The following is a 21,437-nucleotide window of genomic DNA, read 5'->3' as shown; positions in this document are numbered from 1 at the left end:
CGGGTTTATCGTGTGGTAGTGATCGTGTGGCGGCGCGGTCTCGGTGATACTGCTCGTTGGTCGGCAGCACCATGTTCAGCGGGACGGTGCGAGTGAGGGTTTGTGAGGCGACGGGTCTCAGGCCGACCGACTTTCAGAAAAGGCACACTGTGACCTTCGGGAAACCAGGTGAGCTTTGTGCACGGGCTTAAAATTTCACTGCGCTATTTACTTTTGTTATGTGATGTAAAATATTTTACGTCGAGCGAAGTTTGTCCGCAATAATTCGTAAAGAAAAGGCGTTGCATGTTTACAAAATGGGTGGTGGTATATGTAAATACGCGGTATCGTTGCAGACGACCAGCCGATAGACCCGTACGTCTCGATCGACGCCGACGAGCACCATCTAGACCGTTCGACCACCAAACCCAAAACATTCGATCCAGTCTGGAATGAAACCTTCATACACGAGGTGCACAATGTCACCAGGTTCGTATCCCGTGTGTCCGCAATCGTTTTTTTTCACTTTTCCGCACTGTATATGGTTACTGATTATTGTTCTTTGTAGTTTGGGGATCACTGTATTTCACGACGCCGCTATACCGCCAGATGACTTTGTGGCAAATTGCACCATTCCATTTGAAGATCTGATGCATAGAGATAAAGAAGCCACAGATTTTTGGGTGAGTTGACAGATTTTTTGTGTGCTCCTTGTCATAACAAGACTGAAATTGAATTGGAAGTCAATGTTATCATAATCTTGAGATAAGATATTGATTGAGTTTGCTGCCTATAGTATGATATTTTAAAGATTCACTTTAATGTTTGTTTTGGCTGATAACAGTGTGATGGTTTGATATAAAAATAGAACCTTGGAGAGTGCACTGTTTATAATCTGTTTTAGTGCTCTGAGTGGTATGTTTATTGTAAAGTGATGATTGTCATACCTAGACTCTTGTTATACACAGCTGGTGGAAGAGGTGGGCTTGCTGTTTTGTGTTTGTTACATTTGAATATTTTAATTTCTAATAAGAATTATAATTGTACATAGTTTATTCACATGTGTAACAACTTATGTGCATTTTAATTATATGAAATTAAAATATACAATTTATAGACTTACACTTATTATTAGAAACTAATATTTATTATTTGATGTAAAATCATAATAGAAAGAATAAAAATGATCTTTTTTGAGATATACTTAATTCCTTTATTACTTTAAAATTTTAATTTTTTTTGTAATTCTACTGCTGGCTTTGGCATATTTGCAAGAAACTCGACAGTTATTATTAAATTTTTTTATGAATCATAATAAAATGGTAATGAGGTATATGTATTATTTATAATATTTTTATTGTAATTTTTAATTAATGATTTAAATATTTTTTGTCCAGTGTACACTTCATTTAGAACACTACATATTGTTATGGAAGTAGAATTCTCTCAGGAAGTTTCAAAATGTCATGGCATTTGGGGATGTACAATTTTAAAATGTTATTTATAACTTGTATATTTTTGTAGAACATCAAAAAAAAAAAAAAACAAAAGTTTTGAAAGACAGCAAAGTTAAAAGGAAACTATTTATTTTGTAAAAAAAAAAAATTCCACTTTTGTGCTGCTTTGTGTATTATTATTGATTTACAATAGATTACCATGAATGTATCATTTTCAGGTGGACCTAGAACCTCAAGGGAAGTTGCATCTCAAAATTGATCTGAAATGGAATTCTCAAGGTAAGTACATTTTTTTTTTCATTTATTACAAAAATAAAACATCCTTTAAGTTGACAATAAAATTGTCATATAGATTTTTTTTTATTATGGAATTAGATTATAGAATATTGTTACTATTATTGAAGGTCTTATAATTGACTTTAATTTTGCTTGATGGGAAGTGATGTTGAAGTCAAAGATAGAACTTGGGGGGCCTGTGAACAGCCTATACACTTTATTGTCATTTATTCATATTTATTTCACAGTATGTATAATTATAAAATGAAATTAAATTTATTTGTAAAATATGCTGTTTGACTAGTACTAGTATCTTGTTTTTAAGTGATTTTCAAAATGAATGATGTTTTTAATTGGCCTGTATTTTTTGTGAGTAGATTATATGAGGTCATCATCATCATCATCAACTGATTTTGATGTTTTTACAATTTTCATGTTGACTTCATATTTGAAAAGTTTAACTTAAATACATAAGTATAGTAATGATATTATTTGTCTATTATAAATACAATTCAGTCTGTTGTACCACTATGCTTACAAATGAACATAGGGGTTAAATGGTGGTAAACTAGCTTAGGGAGACTTGCAATGGGACAATGTACCACACTATTGTCCCTGAAGAAATTTAGTCTAGGTAAAGTGTGTTCAGGAAGCACAATCATAATTTTTTTTTTATATAACTTAGAATGGCAAACAAGCTGACGGCCTACCTGATGGAAAGTGGTAACCGCCTATAGACATGAGCTGTACCATGGACATAACAGAGTATACTGTTTCGCCCATGATACCCCCCATGCGTTGCCATTCCTGAGGACTCAGGTGTTATTCCTCTGTACCCTGTAAATATTTTCTGCCTATTCATAGCAGGCTTGGTGTGATGATATATATTGGTAAATGTATGATTACGAGTGGAAATTCAAAATGAAAAATTGACAAGATCCTAAGTTATTTTTGTTATCATGAATGAACAAATTTTTTGCTTATTATATTTCATATTTTTATTTTTGTTTAGTTTAATTTACATACTATTATTTTAATAAAGGAAACCCAAATTGTTATTTAAATGGAAAAAGTGTTTATTTTATCAGTTGGTTTGAAATCAATAATTATATTAATTGTCATATGATATAATCACATCAATGATGCATTTCTATTTTTAGTCTTGTTTTGTTACAAATGTCATATAGTTATTTTGTTTTTTTTTTTTTTAATTTATAATTCAGTTCTGAATCGAACCATTGTATGGTTCCTTTAACAAAAAAAAAAAAAAAAAACTGAATAAATATAAAAAAAATATTTAATTAAAATAGAAATATGTTTTTTGCACTGTTGCTTCTCACTATCAAGCAATGACTATGTCAGTACATAAAAAATATTGAGTAAATATTTTTTATGTTGGACTTGGCTAGTTAGTTGAATAGTTTGATCGTGACTGGTTTGTTTCTGCGGCGGCGGTTTGTGCGCTGCGCAGCGGGCAGCGTGGAGACGAGCCGCGGCGGCGCGGCGCCGGCGGCGGGCGGCGGCGGCGCGGCGCGCGGCCGCGAGTTCAAGGAGGGCGCCGGGTTCGCGCGCCGCCGCGGGGCCATGCGGCGCCGCGTGCACCAGGTCAACGGACACAAGTTCATGGCCACCTTCCTGCGCCAGCCCACCTTCTGCAGCCACTGCCGCGAGTTCATCTGGTGAGCTTTATATGCACCCACCGGAACCTGTGTTGGAGGAAAATGGACATTCCTACAACAATCCCTTTTCCCCCGCCCCGAGAGTTTTTTTTTGATGGGTGAAAACGCTATGGTAATCTCGCCTGCGCTAACGGGATACGCTGGCGGAGTAGCAGTAAAGGGTGATAGATGAGAATGAAAACAGGCCAGGAAGCCTATCATGATGAATTCATCAGGCATTAACCATGATAGTTTCCAGGAGGAACCGCGAGGAGGTAGACCTGGTTGGGCATATTGCTAGCAATGGGATTCGGTCTCCATCACTAACAATCCCTTTCCTCCCGTCCAAAGAGTATTAGAGAGATTCGTTTTTTCGAAGTCGCTAAATTATGGCTTCTGCCCTACCAAAAAGTTCTTTTGCCCTACCTTCAACTTAGGTCTAGCTATGGCCCTACCATAAACGCATCATTCTTGACTACGGAATGGTTAATAGTTGATGAATTTTAATAGTTCTACAATTTATTTTAATTTTTTAAAGACCTATTATAATATTAAATACAAGAGTTGGTAAGCATAGATAATAAGCATAAGTGTTTGTTATTCTATCACGCGAAAACTACTGAACTGATTTGATTGAAATTTGGTACATGGGTAGGTTATATCCTAACAAAGCATATAGGATACTTTATGTACTTACGCGGGCGAAGTCACGGGATATAGCTAGCATGGAATATAGAGGAAAATGCAACAAATTTTATTATGCTCTGAGACTTTATCCACGTAAATTGAGATATAGAATATGATATTTCATTACTCTTTATAAAATAATAAATTATAAATGGGACAGTAGCACATTGTTGAGCCTTGTTTCATTTCGTACAGGTAATAAAAGAATACAAAAATTATTTTATATACCGATTTGTAACAATAATGTATCGTATCACAATCCAATTATCCGCATGTGCAGAAAATATAACAATGTATGCAAGGACCTTGATATCTTCCAACAATCCTTGCAATGTTACATTAAGGCTGCCAATTTGTTACTTTAAATTTATAGCCGTCATTCTTTTAATGTATATAATATCGAATGTTATGCAGAGCAGTTATTGGAGTGCAAATTTAATGTCGTTTCATGTAATATTTATTTTATAAATGTATTAATTTGTAATCTGTTGCCTTGCTATAAATAAATAAATAAATAAATATAATTTTTATTAATATATATTAAGTTATTTAAGCATAAGTTAATAATAATAACGTTTATATATTTCGATTTACAGGGGCTTGGGTAAACAAGGTTACCAGTGCCAAGGTAAATATGACTTTATTGCTTTCATTACAATGACTATATTTATAAATCTCAGGTGTAACTGAACATTGTTACTTTTCTTGGCAGTGTGTACGTGCGTCGTTCACAAACGGTGCCATTCATCCGTTGTCACCAAATGCCCCGGCATGAAGGAAGAGGTAAGTTGTTTTATATAATAATAAACATACATTACCAGAGGGAGACTTTGTACAAAAGTCGATTGCTTGGGTACCTCTGTCCCATTCGTGTTTCAACCATAAAGCAGTTGTGTTTGCATGGCTATGTTTCGGTTTGAAGGGTGGGATATGGCGTGAATTTACTGGGTACAGAGGAATAACACCTGAATCCTCAGGAATGGCAACGCATGACGGGTAACATGGGCGAAACAGTATACTCTGTTATGTCCATGGTACTGCTCATGTCTATAGGTAACGGTTACCACTTTCCATCAGCTTGTTTGCCATTCTAAGTTGTATAAAAAAAAAAAAAAACAGACATGTACTCGAGCTCTTGCTTGGGTGTGGAATATTAACTATCGTGAGTTATTCTATATTGTAATTATTTATGTCGATTTTTATTTACGTTTTAAAACTAGTAGTTGGGCATATGCGAATTTCCAAAATTCGAATACTATTTTAGATTTGAGTAGTGTTTTAAATGATTTCTGAAGTTTACTTTAATGAAGATAATAAATTAAACTTCATTCAATATTTTTTGTTAATAATTAAGTAAATATAAATGAAATATTACCGTAAATTCGCCATAAAACCACCAAAAATGTTTTGATTCGATTATAAATTCATGAATTCATAAATAATTTATTTATCTATCTATCTGTATAAAAATTTACGAAAAAACGCGACTAGTAGTCGAGTACTCTGTAGTAGTGCAAGTATATCTATTACAAGTGATAATTACAAGTGATTATTTCTTGTAATTATTTATATTTATAATAAGTTTACTATTGTAATCTTTTGGAGGAAACAATAAAGAGTATCTGTCTATCTATCTATATTGAGTACTCGAGGAGCTGAGTACTTAGTCCCTTGTGAGGCTGATTGCAACCATGACTAGTGCGGTGGGTAGTAACGTGTCTCTTGCGACTGCAGCAGCAGGGCGGCGCGGGCGTGGCGGGCGGCCAGCGGTTCAACGTGAACGTGCCGCACCGGTTCACCGTGCACTCGTACAAGCGGTTCACCTTCTGCGACCACTGCGGCTCGCTGCTCTACGGACTCATCAAGCAGGGCCTCCAGTGTGAAGGTATGCTTTGCAGGGGACTGTCCTTGCCAGTTGGTTAAACTAAATGAATTGCCCAACGGATCATAAAAGAAAGAAAGAAATGTTTTTATTCAAGTAAAGTTAGATTTAAGCATTTTTGAATAGTCATTTTTTTTTTCATTACCTCCCATTTGGAACGCAATTTCAGACTAAGAATGAGCAAGAAAAAAAAGCTGTTGCTTTTTTTTTTTCAAAAAGTTTTAATATATAAATAATGGATTTGACAAACGACATACAATTTCCAACCTTTCATACGATCATAACGACCAACTGCTCAGTATGGCCCAAGTTTTTTGTCATTTTTGAATTATTATTTATAAAATTTTTATCGTATTAATGTTCTATACCATGTGATGGGGTACGCGCCGCGGTATCAGACAGTCCAAAAAATCCCCGAAATGAAACACTACATATGAGAATGAGTATAATGTAAAAAAAATTATTACAGTACTAAATATTTCAAATCTACAATGCTAGAACCTGAGTTCCAGGGAATTAACAGAGCGCCATGTAGTATCAACTTTGGAATTTAAACAAAATAATAATTGTGTCTCCGCACAAATAATTAAGTAAACCTAAATAAACCCTTTGTAAAGTACAAATACAAAATATATATAAAGGTGTATAAACAATGAATTTATAAATAGGGGCGCTCACACCATGGGTAGATAAATTAGTGTCACATATCTCTAACGTCTTCAATTTCAACCTGTATGCAAGAACAGCTCCATGGTGATCACTTTGTACACTGCAGTTGAGATGTTATGTTTCTGTATATTGTTATTTCAATTCCATGTCCCATTCTTCAAACTGAAGAAACAGTCGTGCAAACACAGCTACTTGGCGACAACAATACGAATGGGAATGCGATACCCAGTGTTATATTTAAATATCCCTGTTAATTTAATCAAATGGAGAGATTCGAATATAAGGAAATATAGGGCAACACTTAAGTAATTGAAGTGCCCATATGGCTCATAAGGATAAGTTTCCAGAGCCGTAAAACATCTTATTAATAAAAAAATAATAATAATAATGAAGTGCCCACAGAAATGTGCATTATTTTTATTTTCCTAAAAATATCAAAACTGTGCAAAAAATCATCATTGATCGTGGTTCTGATTGCTTGTGATTTATATAACGTGTTATCTCTTCCAGTATGTTCCATGAACGTGCACAAACGGTGCCAGAAGAACGTCGCGAACAACTGCGGCATCAACACAAAGATGATGGCCGAGATACTAAACGAGATGGGCATCTCGCCCGACAAAAACCCCAGGCCTCGACCCTCCAAGGTATGTTGTCCATTACTATAGTTTTTTTCCTATTGTTTGGGTGACGGCGGTAGGCTCGTTGTGCCTGCTATGTTGGATCTTTACATGTTATATTTACCACAGTGGCGACCTTTAGCAAATGCCTCTTATTATTTCATATAAAAAATATATATATATATATAATGAAAATAAGGACTGGAGATTTTCATTTTATGCTTGATTGTAATTACTCCTCTCCATCCAAAGGTTGCGTGGAAGAGATCGCCCTCAGCAATAAGGTCGCCCATTGTTTTCTCCTTGTGATTATTTCTTGTAATTGTTTGTATCTATAATAAGTTTACTATTGTAATCTCTTGGAGGAAACAATAAAGAGTATCTATCTATATTATTACTATTTATATTATTTTTATGCAATTTGAGGCAATTGTCTTTTTTTATACCACTGAGGTGGCAAACAGGCATAACGGCCCATCTGATGGTAAGCGGCCTTCTTCTAAACATCATAGACTTGATACCCAGAGATAGATAGATAGATAGATACTCTTTATAGTTTCCTACAAAAGAATAATCTTAATAATTCCTGAGTACTAATGATGATAGGGTGATAGGTGTGACTGCAAGTAGGTTATTAGGCTCATCTCTTTATGAGATTTATGATAATTGATCGAGAGTGATCCACAGTAGTTACTAGGGGGGACCCCATGGAGGTTGGCCAAACGAGGTATATTGCTATCAATGGGGCCGTTAGTACCCTCCTACTATTTGCTTATTTAGCATTGTAAGTATCATACCACTGTCGCCAGTACCTGAACACGGCGCTGCTGGAGGGCGCGGCCGAGCTGGTGTCGTCGGCCGACTCCGACTGCAAGGAGCACGGCGACAAGCACGACGACAAAGGTACGCTCCCACCTACTCACTACTGCTATTTTCTTTTAGATGGGTAAATATGGTATGGTAACCCCGCCTGCGCTAACGGGATACGCTGGCGGAGCACCAGTGAAGGGTGATAGATGAGAATGAAAACAGGCCAGTTAACCCATCATGATGAATTCATCGGGAATTAACCATGATAGTTTCCAAGGGGAACCGCGAAGAGGTCGACCTGGTTGGGTATATTGCTAGCAATGGGATTTTCAGTCTCCATTACTAACAATCCCTTTCCCCCCGGTCCACCTGGTTGGGTAGCAATAGCTAGCAATGGGATTCTCAGTCTCCATTACTAACAATCTTTCCCTTCATTATCCTGCTATATTACGGACCAGTGTAGGACATAGCCATGGGCAATAAGGATACCGATCCGATATCTATATATTGAGCTTCTCTGGATATTGATGGCGGAAAAATGGTCACCTATTTTGATGTCAGTCAGATATCTCATTTCGAACATGTTAAAAGTAATGTTGGATAACAGACTTTTGACATATTCATTAATAGACCAATATATAGATATTGCAACTAAAATATATAGATATTGCAACTAAAATATATAGACATTGCGACTAAAATATATAGATATTGCGACTAAAATATATAGATATTGCGACTAAAATATATAGATATTGCGACTAAAAATATAGATATTGCGACTAAAATATATAGATATTGCGACTAAAATATATAGATATTGCGACTAAAATATATAGATATTGTTAAGTACTACCCACTCCTAGTAGGAGATACTGCCACGTGATATGTACAGTGGCTCACTTGTAGACTTTTAATTCAATAAAAGGACGATAAAAGAATGGACAGCGATGCAGTCGAGGTATTTTTTATTGTGCTTCTTTTTTTTTTTTTACATGTCGTCAACATGTTAATTACGTAAAGCGACATTTGAAGTATGTCTTGTTTGTTGTTGCTAGAATCTTCTGTATTGTGCAGTGTCCGTGTAGTTGCATGCTTCAGTAAACATTTGTATGTCCATTCCTTGTTTGTATTGTTATGTTTGTTACATTTAGTTTTTATTTTACTACATTTATTTTTTATTCACTAGACCTTTGTGATGGAGTATTGCTCAATATTTTTATGTACAAATGTGTATAAATACATATATATTCGAGTGTAAATTAATACCCTGCCTCTCCTGGTCGTGACATTATTTAAATAAATAATAGTATTTATTTTTTAAATAAAAAATAAATACTAAAATTATTTTAATTACATTTGAAATATATCCGTATAAAAATTATGTTGTAAACGGTCATATGTGTTCCAATTTGTCGGTGCCAAAAATTGAGTGATATATGCAAATTCTTGACATAAGGGCCATTAACCTAATCTCTTATTATTATTATGAGGGGGAAGACGTTTGCTTTATTAAGTCTTGCGTGGCGGCGACAGCATCTTTGCGATTGGTTTAGGATGAGATGTAAGACGATTATAGTTCTTTCTATAGCGTTTTACTTCTTCAGAAACTGTTTACATTGGATTTTGTTTTTAATCTATGCAAATTTTGTACATGAAAACATTGAGTACTACTCCTACTGTGTATTGTGTAAAATTTTCATACTTTGTTGTATATCCCTTTCAGACCTGAACGCTACGGGCGTGAGTTGTAACTTTAAAAATTCTAAAACCGCGCGCAATTCATTTTTACGCACGAAGCTGAAATAATATGATAGTGAGATTCTAAACCAGCCAATAAGAAATCATTTAGGTTAGGTGGTGCAGTAGTCTCGTGCGTGCCGGCAAGATGGCTTGGCTCCAAAACACGAAAATATATTTAATCTGAAAGAAAAAAAATCTTGGGTCTGAAAGGGATATGTGTGAATCATTTACTTTCAACTGGCTTCAAAAACGAAGGTTGTCTTAAAGTCGCTTAAAATATGCGTATAACTGTTCATGTCGACACCGTGGTTTACCGAAATATGTTGGAAATTGACAGATAATTCCTATGTTGCCACACTTCGGCATGTTTCGGTGTGAACGGTCGCAATCCAATCCAATTATTTTTCCAATTAATGCCGATTGTCAGTTGATGAAGTATTTGGATTTATTTGGAATGGTGTGTGATGCAGTAAGTGTGAGTATGGCGTGGCGTGCAGCGCCGCCAGGGGGCGCGCGGTCGCACTGGGACGACCTCGCGGACATATTCGCCTGCACCGACCAAGGTTGCCTCTTGTTACAGCTTCGGGTGGTGGCCTCGTTGCTTGTTCTATGCATGCCCTTTGTAAGGTTGCCACACAACATATTTCATATTCATATTTTTTTTATTTTAGGGCAACTTATAAAGTAATCGACAAATTTTTGGTATATAAAATTAAGGTCATTTATTGCTTGTAATTATAAGACGTTAGGTATGTAAGAGATTTGTGGAGTTTTTTGCAACTAAATGAAAAAAAAAAAATAGAAAACAAAATACAAACTAAATTATAAATAAATTATTAAGTTACTGAATCATTAAATTTTGTTTAAAAATGTATTTACAATGTGATAACGATAATTTCGTGTTAACAAGTGCATCTACTGCCTTTGTTATACACTAAAGCGTCTGACTGGGTTTGAACCGAACCAATACTTTACATGCTCTTTGAAGCATTAAATAAATGATGAATAATAAAATGTACAATGGACTGTGCTCAGAGGAATTGTTCAATATGATGCCCACAGCCACTTTCTACCATCGTACGGCTCGACATCCACAGGGAGTTCATCCTCATGTCCTACAGCCTCAATGGTCGCGTACTGCGCGGTTTCAGAGATGTTTCCTCCCACGAACACTCAGGTTGTGGAATGAGCTCCCTGCCGAGGTTTTCCCAAGAGACTATAGTATGGGGCTCTTCAAAAGGGGGGTAAAGAGGTTTCTACGAGGTCGGCAACGCGCGCGTAATATTTCTCGTATTGCAGGTGTTTATAGGCTACGGTAACCACTTACCATCAGGTGCGCCGTATGCTTGTTTGCCACCTCAGTGGTATAAAAAAAATACTCAATCGAATTTAGAACAATTCAGAAGGTTTACGCTGAGAACTTCGTTGCTACAAACTAGTGTTCCACCCATTAACATTGTTTAAACGTAATTAAAACGTATAAATAAATAATTTAAGGTCCAAATTTGTGTGGCAACCGTTTAATATTGTTGTTGCAGTGTTTGATAATGTTTGCATACGTAGGTCCGCAGGAGAACGGCACCGCGTACCGCTCGCAGTGGGCGGACGATCTCACCGATGTGTCCATCACATACGAAGGTTTACATCTTACACACTACGGTGGCGGGATTATTGATTTGCTATTGGCTGATGGCGTCGTTTGCATGGTTGTGTGTAGTAAAACTATGTATACTGTCAATTATATACAAGTTGTAACGGAAAGTTGAGTAATGTAAGGAAATTCAGTAACTAACAGAGGAAAATGGTTTAAATAAATCTAATACTCCAGTCATGGTTTGAAGGGTGGGGTATGGCAATAAAATTATAGGGCACAGAGGCGTGACATCTTAGTCCTCAAGAATGGCAGTGCACGAAGGGTATCGTGGGCGACACTGTATACTCTGTTATGTCTATAGTGCTGGCCATGCCTATAGGCGACGGTTACCATTTTCCATCAGATTGGCCGTCAGTTTGTTTACCATTATAAGTTGCATATAAAAACATGGTCCAGTCGCAGTGGCATAGCTGTATTTCTGTACGAAGGGTGCAAATAGCAGCGTAGTTATAGGGTGCGGAAGTATTTAATGTTAAATGTATTTGAAAAAAAACTATCTTTCTAGTGTAGTTCAAACTTAAGTTTATTATTAGTACTGAGTTTGGGTATAGATGGCGCTGTTTGCATAAAGTGGTATCAAGCCTGAAAAAAATCACTAGACAACATTGTTTTTAATATTATGAATACCAACTATAACTGGACTTCCAATAAATTTTTTTATGCAACTTAGAACGGTAAACAAGCTGACGGCCTACCTTATGGAAAGTGGTAACCGTCGTCTATAGACATGAGCAGTATCATGGACATAACAGAGTGTACTGTTTTGCCCATGATACCCCTCATGCGTCGGCATACTTGAGGACTCGGGAATATCTCAGTTCAGTTGCCATATAATATAAACTATTTTAGTCAATTGTAACCTTTCTGTTACATTTGTATATAAAAATTTAATCGCATGAGCAATATATTATGATAATGATTTATCTACTTTCTTTATATACAATTTTCTGCTGTACGTTCATAACACGATTCCGTTGTTCAGTTAACTTCAAATAATCGTTATATCGTTATTTTCATTATTATTTTCGTAATGAAAACATCCGGAATATGTATTACAGTACTTTGATTGCTAAGATAATTCTGACGCTGACTGTACCTCAAGATTTTTATGTTACAAAGGTCGGCAAAGTGCAAATAATGCTTCTGGTGGAGTAATGCCTTCATACTCTATGTATGTTGGCTATACACATTCATAGGATTTGACGGTTAGAGTGTTGGGTTGCCATTTCAAAAAAAAAAAAATTATATCTACTGATGTGAATTTATTTTATATTTAAAATTCGGTTAAGGGATTCTGGGCTCAGAAGTTCCGGTAAGGATAGCAAAATTGCGTTTTTTTTGTAATTAATTTTCGATAATATATTTTTACAAGATAAAAATGTTGCGGTCCCTGTATCACAAAAAGGAGTGGTCATTTTTATGCTGTAAACACACAGTGGTGTATGTTTAAATTAAAACTTGGATAGACTATGAATTTTGCTGTTCGTACCAAAGAACTATTATTGGTATAGTCTGTTTCTATAGAACTTAATGGAAATGTAATCAAAATAAATGATTCGATGTCAAGACAGTTTGATAGTGTCTAATTGTGATATAGATTAAAAATCGATTTTCCGGTTGAATGTTACCAATTTTTTTTTTGATGGGTGAAAATGGTATGGCAACCCCGCCTGCGCTAACGGGATACGATAGCGGAGCATCAGTGAAGGGTGATAGATGAGAATGAAAACAGGCCAGTTAGCCCATCATGATGAATTCATCAGGAATTAACCATGATAGTTTCCAGGGGGAACCGCGAGGAGATCGACCTGGTTGGGTATATTGCTAGCAATGGGATTCTGTCTCCATTACTAACAATTCCTTTCCCCCCCAATTTAGAGTGATTTTAACAAAGTATTGTTACTATTTCGTTAAGTTGTATAGATTATATATTATAGCTGGTAGTTGTGGGTGTAACGGTGTGTAGTGTAAGGTGGGTTGGGTGGGTAGTAGTGCAGTGTGCATGTCGGCAGGCGGCGAGGGCGCGGGCGGCGGCGCGGCGCGGGACAAGGTGTCGCTGGACGACTTCCACTTCATCAAGGTGCTGGGCAAGGGCTCCTTCGGCAAGGTCATGCTCGCTGAGAAGAAGGGCACCGACGAGGTAACACTACATATACCACTCACAATTAAATTAACGATTGTTTACTTTGGTGATTAGGTGAAAGCATGTTGATGGGTTTAAAAAAATTGCAGTATCAATTTTAAAAAAAAGTCGACGTAAGGGTTCAAATAAGGGGTAAATGCCAACAGCGTAAAGGGATAATGAGTGTGGCGTCGTCCATAGCGGTGTATATATAGTGCGTGCGGGTGCAGGTGTACGCGGTGAAGGTGCTGAAGAAGGACGCCATCATCCAGGACGACGACGTGGAGTGCACGCTGACGGAGCGGCGCGTGCTGGCGCTGGCGGCGCGGCACCCGTTCCTCACGGCGCTGCACTCCGCCTTCCAGACGCGCGACCGCCTCTTCTTCGTCATGGAATACGTCAACGGCGGCGACCTCATGTTCCAGATACAGAGCGCCAGGAAGTTCGACGAGCCGCGCGCCAGGTACCCTCGCCTCTCTCACCCTCCATTCTACGTTCGCCCTCTATCCTAAGCTCTCCCCCCATCCTAAGCTCTCGCCTCCCATCCTACGCTCGCCTTCCATCCTACATTAGGCTCCCATCTTACGCTCGCCCCCAATCTTATGCTCGCCCTCCATCTTACGCTCGCTCCCTTCTAAACATACATCGTTTCTATTTCTGTCCACGTCATTTTGGTTTAATTTTTTACCGATTCAAAAAGTGGTTTCAATCTAGAAAACTGTGTAAATTGATTAGTATTTATTTTCTGTGGTAAAATAAAAAAAAATCGTTCATTAACTGTCCATTGCATATAGACCTCCCCTAAAGGGTTTTGCCTGTTGCCACGCTCAGCAGGCAAGTTGGCAACCACAGTTTTAGACTACAGTGTAATTTTAAGATGAACACTCTACTTTCTATCCCTTCACTATAAATTTCCCTTAATCACTCCCTTACAACACCCACGGGAAAACAAGAGATTGCCCAGTCAATGCTAGAACCATTAAATTGCCCTTATCAAAAATTATAATTAATTATTAAATAAAAAAAGTGCAAAATTATTTTAAATTAATAATTTCCAGCAAATTACTATGTTAAGAATTATATGCTTGCATATATTTTTTCTATAGTTTCTTATAATTTTTTTTTTCATTACTATCTATCTCCGTCTGTCAGTTCCCGTGTGTGGGCGTATAACGAGTAGTGTACTGTACTGTACGCGGCAGGTTCTACGCGGCGGAGGTGACGCTGGCGCTGCAGTTCCTGCACTCGCACGGCGTCATCTACCGCGACTTGAAGCTGGACAACATCCTGCTCGATCAGGACGGCCACATCAAGATCGCCGATTTCGGCATGTGCAAGGAGGGCATACTCGGTCAGTACGCAGTGGACATAATGTTGTCCACATTCACCACATGGTACTTAGAATTACTGCGAGACTACAGATTGTTCTATGTTGCGGGTAGGATGAGGTTGGTAGAGACGTATATTTCTAACTCCTTGAAACTAAAATGTTAACAAGTGATCTTATATATTAAACTAGCGACTGGCCCCGGCTTCGCACGGGTACACATTACATCATATCACATTAGAAACCTCTAAAATTATCAGTGTTTCTCTACAATATTATGCATGTATTATACATATAAACCTTCCTCTTGAATCACTCTACCTATTAAAAAAGCCTTAACAAAATCTGTTACGTTAGTTTTAAAGATTTTTTTATACAACTTAGAATGGCAAACAAGCTGACGGCCTACCTGATGGAAAGTGGTAACCGTCGCCTATAGACGTGAGCAGTACCATGGACATAACAGAGTATACTGTTTCGCCCATGATACCCCCATGCGTTGCCATTCCTGAGGACTCAGGTGTTATTCCTCTGTACCCAGTAAATTCACGCCATATCCCACTCTTCAAACCGAAACACAGCCATGCAAACACAACTGCTTTACTGTTGAAACACGAATGGGACAGAGGTACCCAAGCAAACGACTTTTGTACAAAGTCTCCCTCTGGTAAAATTTACTATTTTTATACAACATACATAATAATAAAATGCAGCCACCTATAGTATACAATGGAGTCATATCTCTGTTTATGCATGGGTTACATAGCGAGCCGCTATAGACACCGCTGACGCCGCATCGCATCCAACACTCGTGTAAATGACGTAAATGCCCTACTAATTGGACCATTGTGGTTAATTCTTGTCGAAATCATCATGGTGGGCTAACTAACCTGCTTTCATTGTCACCTATCATCTCTCACTGGTGCCCTGCCAGCGTATACCGATAACGCAGGCGGGGTTACTATTCCATTTTCACATATTAAAAAAAAACATTATATTCCTATAATATTATTTGATTCCAGTGACAAGTTTGTTTCCGATTACATATCGATCAGGGCTAAAAAATAAACTGGTGGTTTACTATAAACTTTTAAAAATCTAACATATTTTATACAGGTTAAAAGCAGAAAACTACCTTTCCACTGCGTATTAAAAAAAAAACAACTTTTCTCTGCCCTTTTTGTAATCTTTCAATAAACTACGTGTCACTTTTATAAAACTTTTATTTAAAATTATTCGTTAATAATAACAATATCAATATAAAACTAACTTTGTGTACGTCGTTGCGTGTTCTTGATTGTTTTGATCCTGTAGAATGACTTATGTTTAAATTTCAATGTATTATTTTGCAGATGGTGCTACCACCACAACGTTCTGTGGTACTCCTGATTACATCGCGCCTGAGGTGAGTTAATATTTATAAAAAAAAAGAGTATTGAATAAAAAATTTACGTATTAACTGAGTAGTTATAATGTTGGCGGTGACCGTTAAGTTTTTTTTTTTATTAAAAATAATAAAACAGTAACTGTGGCTGTGCTAATGGTAAACGCTGGTGGGGCACCAGTGAGGAACGACCATCATCACTCATTGGTGCCCCGTATAAGAATAAGAATAAGAATAATTTATTTGCTCGAAATGTGGTACAAAGGTCTTAAAATGGTAACTGAACTACACATTTCGCCTTATCTAAAGGCATGCAAATTTTGTCTTAGCACATGTTAAGTAAAAGTTTATCAATTATGTATGTCCAAATAATTATTCTAAATACATATTAATTGTTACATTGAATTAGTTAATTATGTCAACATTTAAAAATAGTCGATATTATAGTTATGAAGCATTAAAATTGTACATGTCATATTATTAATATTATTACGTAAAATGCATTCTTAGTCTAATCTGCCATTCAGACTTACAAATTCTTTTATCGTGTAAAAACACTTTTCAATAAGCCAATTTCGTAGTTTTCTTCGGAAAATTTCAAAGGGCATTTCACGAAATGACTGGGGTATCTTATTGTAAATATTTATGCACATCACAAAACAATTTTTATGATAGAGGCTACTCTTACATATAGGCATGTGTAGTTTGGTAGGGTCCCTTTTGATAAATTTATTAATTTCACAAATTTTATTAAATAACTGTGGGTGTTTTTTAACAAAAATTCCAATTTCTAAGATATATAAACTCGTAACTGTTAATATTTTTATATCTTTAAAATAGTTTCTACATGATTCCATAGGCGCTAATCCACAGATAGCTCTAACGCATTTCTTTTGTGAAATGAATACTTTGTTAATCAATGTTGCATTACCCCAAAGTAAGATTCCATATCGCAATATAGATCCAACGTAGCCATGATACGCGGTAAGAGCTGCATTTTTACTGGCTGTATTGCGTAGACGTCTGAGTGCATATACAAATTTATTAATTTTAGTACATAACACATTTATATGGTTCTTCCAATTACAATTTTCATCTAACGTAATACCTAGAAATTTTACTACATTATCTTTGGAAATTAATTTGTTTCGATATTTTACTGTTAGGTTCTTATTTGTGGAATTGTAATTAGAAGTGTATGGTATATCAAAATCGTAGGCAGGAATACTATTTTATTTTCAATCATTAAAAAAAAAAAAAAACAGAGGGCCTATCATGAAATGTTTATTATTATAAAATTACATAATACTTACCGTTTAAAAACATAAAAATATGAAAATATTATTCCTTTGGATTTTTTTGGTAGGATTTATGACGAACAAAATATTAAGCTCCATTTACTGGGCCGCCTTAGGTTTTTTTTTATACCACTGAGGTGGCAAACAAGCATATGCCCCACCTGATAGTAAGCGGACGGTAAACGAGCGGTAAACACGAAATAGAGTCCGAAACTTCGGAATTTCATTACATGGTAGGCCCCCCAGTTCTTCCTTCTCTCCGTTTTCACAATGTAGAAATTTTATGGTGGTGGTTGCAGATCCTACAGGAGCTAGAGTACGGCCCGTCGGTGGACTGGTGGGCGTTGGGCGTGCTGCTGTACGAGATGCTGGCGGGGCAGCCGCCCTTCGAGGCCGACAACGAGGACGACCTGTTCGAGAGCATCCTGCACGACGACGTGCTCTACCCCGTCTGGCTCTCCAAGGACGCCGTCTCCATACTCAAAGGTATCCACTGTCTGCTACCAGCTCATTAGTATTTTTATTATCACTACACCATGGTATTAAAGATGGTGTTGTTCGTGTCTGTATGTTACCACTGTCTAAGGTGGATGGGCTGTATGTTTATTTTTAATGTAGAAAAAATATATATAACATATATATGTCTTAAATAATAATGTATGAAGCATATACAGTGTATTGTTTTACACTTGGACTATCTCAGAGCGTTTAAATCTCTTTTAAAATGCGCGCCATTTCCTGAGGAGATAATTGTATGTAATTGTGTATTTTAATCACATAACTTGTGTTGCAGTATTTCCATTTCCATTTAGCAAATATTTGTTGGGTTTAGGTTTTATTAAATTAATTCTATTTAATGAAATTATCATAAAATGATTGAATTCGATCGCAAAATGCATTATTTTGTGGTCTGGCAAGAATTTTTTTTTATACAACTTAGAATGGCAAACAAACTGACGGCCCACCTGATGGAAAGTGGTAACCGCCGTCTATAGACATGAGCAGTAGCATGGACATAACAGAGTATACTGTTTCGTCCATGATACCGCCCATGCGTTGCCATTCCTGAGGACTCAGGTGTTATTCCTCTGTACCCTGTAAATTCACGCTATATCCCACCCTTCAAACCGAAACACAGCCATGCAAACACAACTGTTTCACGGTTGAAATACGAATGGGACAGAAGTATCTAAGCAATCGACTTTTGTACAGTCTCTCTTTGGTAATGTATCAATGTGGGTAGAGTATTTGACTGGCATCACGATGCTAGTCGTATTTGTCTGTGGGTTGTGCGAGGTTGTATTCGAATTTTGAAATTTAAATCGGATTCGCTAACAAATTTAAATGATTCTGTACTTAAAATATTAGTCGTCGAGTGGGTAGAGCGAGTGACGAATCATACTCACTGTAATAGTTTTTTTTTTAATTTTCGTTATCGGGGTTAAGAGACAAATGCTGGTCGCGTCCACTGGTACCGATTGTAACGCTTGTCTGAAGAACGTGTTTTGCCTTTTGACTTTTTAATTAATTTTGTTGGCACTGGTGTCTTAGTTTTTTGTTTTGATGGATGAAAATGTAATGGTAACCTCTCCTGCGCTAACGGGGTACGCTGGCGGAGTACCAGTGAAGGCTGATAGATGAGAATGAAAACAGGCCAGTTGGCCCATCACGATGAATTCATCAGGACTTAACCATGATAGTTTCCAGGGAGGTTAACCTGGTTGGATATGTTGCTAGCAATGGGATTCTCAGTGTCCGGTACTAACAATCCTCCCCCCCCCCCCCTCCTCCAATGGAGTCGCAGTTGGAGTACAAGTAGCAGTAGTATTAGTAGTAGCGGTAGTAGTAGTAGCGGGAGGTAGTTAGTGAAGGCGGCGCGCGTGCGTTTGCGTGCAGGGTTCATGACGAAGAGCCCGGCGCGGCGGCTGGGCGTGGCGGGCGGCGCGGCCGGCATCCGCCACCACGCGTTCTTCCGCGACGTCGACTGGGACGCGCTCGCGCAGCGCCGCCTGCGCCCGCCCTTCCGCCCCAAGCTCGTACGTACACGCGCGCATACACACGCACACGCACACATCCAGCAGTATGCGGTTATACTCTTACTGTTCATTCGGTTACATATTAACAATAATACTAGATACCTTTTGCAACTATTACTCTGTCCCTTTAAGATCATTTACAATTTTTAGCTACCACAGTGTGGCAACAAAGCACTTATTTGTCAATTGAGAAAAAAAATTCAATGTTTAATTAGCTGATGATTATAAAAGTGCTCTATTAGCGAATTAAAATGTTAATCGTAGAATATATTGTATATAAATGTACCATTAAAAATCTTTGCATCTATTTAGATAGATAGATAGATAGTTTATTTACATTACTTACTTACAGCACACAGATTACAACATAGATATACAAAAGTCTAACCTAATTCTAACTAATTATAATAAACCTATTTCATATTATTATGCTGCAAAATTTTACAAATACGTTTATACGTTTTAAATCCAAATTTCAATAGTAACAAGAATATTACTGTGTCATTAATGTTTTTATATTCATAGACCAGAGAACTATTTAATAATCAGTCAATAACATTGAAATTTCATCAATTGTTATTAAAAATTGTTTGATATATGTGCGATGTTGCCACACTTCCTTATGTGTAATTAAAAATATGTAAATTAACATGTTTGCAATTCATATCTCTTTATTTATTTATTTAATAAGGTACACCTACAACTTTTACATTTTACATGCTATGTAATCAATAACACAAAAATAATTTTAGCTAATGTAAAAATCTTTTATAGGCGAACACCACATGCACTATTACAATGTACTTTACTATAACTCACTGTGTACAGATGAGTAAGCGCGAGGCGGTGAACTTCGACGCGGAGTTCACGAAGGAGGAGCCGGTGCTGACGCCCGTGCCCAACGACGTCGTCCGCACCATCAACCAGGTGGGTACACCTCCCCCCCACACATGCTCATACACAACTACCAACGCGAGAGTAAATCCTAGTTGATTACAAAAAGAATATTGAAAAATAGCATGTAATTGGCAGTTTTTACCAGTAGTTGCCATGTATAGCAGGCGGGTTGGCAACCACACTTTGGCTTTTGGTGGTGTTTCAAGTAGGACACTGCTGCCCATCACTCCACCATAGGCATACACAAAAATACATAAATACACACGACTAATTGAGAATATTGTTATTTTGGAAGTTACCAAAAACCGTAATGTTTTTTTTTTTTTTACAAAATTATATCGAAAACTGCTCACACATATTTTCAATGGCAATAAATAAAATGTGATCTTAATTTTTTTTTTAATTTGTATGGAAGACACATATAACACACGAAACGTATAGATTGTCAACATACACACATGTATGCCCCTCCAACATTTTACTTTAATTTGCGTGATCATATACAGACGTGGTGCTCTGTTTGTGTTTGTTAGAAGACGTTTCCAGTGGTACTCCGACGTTTTTATTTGTCTAGCATATTCGAGCAGTCTACGTAGGCTTTCTGTTGTGAGTCAATAGTTGATTTAATACATAAACAGATTACTTTGTCATACAAATTAGAGTTCTAGTTATATTTTTCACTGAGTCTATTGTTCTTTGGTTTTTGACGTATATATTTACACACTTGGATACTATGTAGCGCTCTCCATTGGTATATTGATTGTATGGAAGACACATACAACACACGGAACGTATAGATTGTCAACATTCACACATGTATGCCCCTCCAACATTTTACTTTAATTTGCGTGATTATATACAGACGTGGTGCTCTGTTTGTGTTTGTGAGAAGACGTTTCCAGTGGTACTCCGACCAGAGAAATATATTCCTTGGTCGA

General features: G+C 37.0%; 1 protein-coding gene across 7 annotated transcripts in view; it reads left to right on the top strand.

Annotated features, from left to right (window-relative positions):
- The first annotated feature begins 26 nt into the window (after positions 1-26).
- The window catches only part of LOC113519856 (protein kinase C), a 33,336-nt gene continuing 11,925 nt past the window's right edge, over positions 27-21,437 (top strand). The window contains exons 1-19 of one of the 7 annotated variants that reach the window (XM_052900675.1): positions 27-168; positions 336-468; positions 548-662; positions 1,655-1,715; positions 3,184-3,391; positions 4,654-4,685; positions 4,770-4,840; positions 5,795-5,942; positions 7,119-7,255; positions 8,038-8,131; positions 10,252-10,344; positions 11,345-11,419; positions 13,448-13,575; positions 13,788-14,020; positions 14,760-14,908; positions 16,237-16,289; positions 17,866-18,052; positions 19,463-19,602; positions 20,431-20,529. In XM_052900675.1, the coding sequence (XP_052756635.1) occupies positions 72-168; positions 336-468; positions 548-662; positions 1,655-1,715; positions 3,184-3,391; positions 4,654-4,685; positions 4,770-4,840; positions 5,795-5,942; positions 7,119-7,255; positions 8,038-8,131; positions 10,252-10,344; positions 11,345-11,419; positions 13,448-13,575; positions 13,788-14,020; positions 14,760-14,908; positions 16,237-16,289; positions 17,866-18,052; positions 19,463-19,602; positions 20,431-20,529 (2,253 nt within the window). In that variant the 5' untranslated portion in view covers positions 27-71. Of the gene's footprint in view, positions 169-335; positions 469-547; positions 663-705; positions 960-1,654; positions 1,716-3,183; positions 3,392-4,653; positions 4,686-4,769; positions 4,841-5,791; positions 5,943-7,118; positions 7,256-8,037; positions 8,132-10,251; positions 10,345-11,344; positions 11,420-13,447; positions 13,576-13,787; positions 14,021-14,759; positions 14,909-16,236; positions 16,290-17,865; positions 18,053-19,462; positions 19,603-20,430; positions 20,530-21,437 lie in introns of those variants that run through there. The other 6 variants (XM_052900674.1, XM_052900677.1, XM_052900676.1 and 3 more) reach the window with 6 other exon arrangements.

The sequence above is a fragment of the Galleria mellonella genome, unplaced genomic scaffold (assembly GCF_026898425.1).
Source record: "Galleria mellonella isolate WM207_F2 unplaced genomic scaffold, CSIRO_AGI_GalMel_v1 utg65, whole genome shotgun sequence".
Taxonomy (NCBI): Eukaryota; Metazoa; Arthropoda; class Insecta; order Lepidoptera; family Pyralidae; genus Galleria; species Galleria mellonella.
This window is presented reverse-complemented; position numbering and strand designations above follow the sequence as displayed.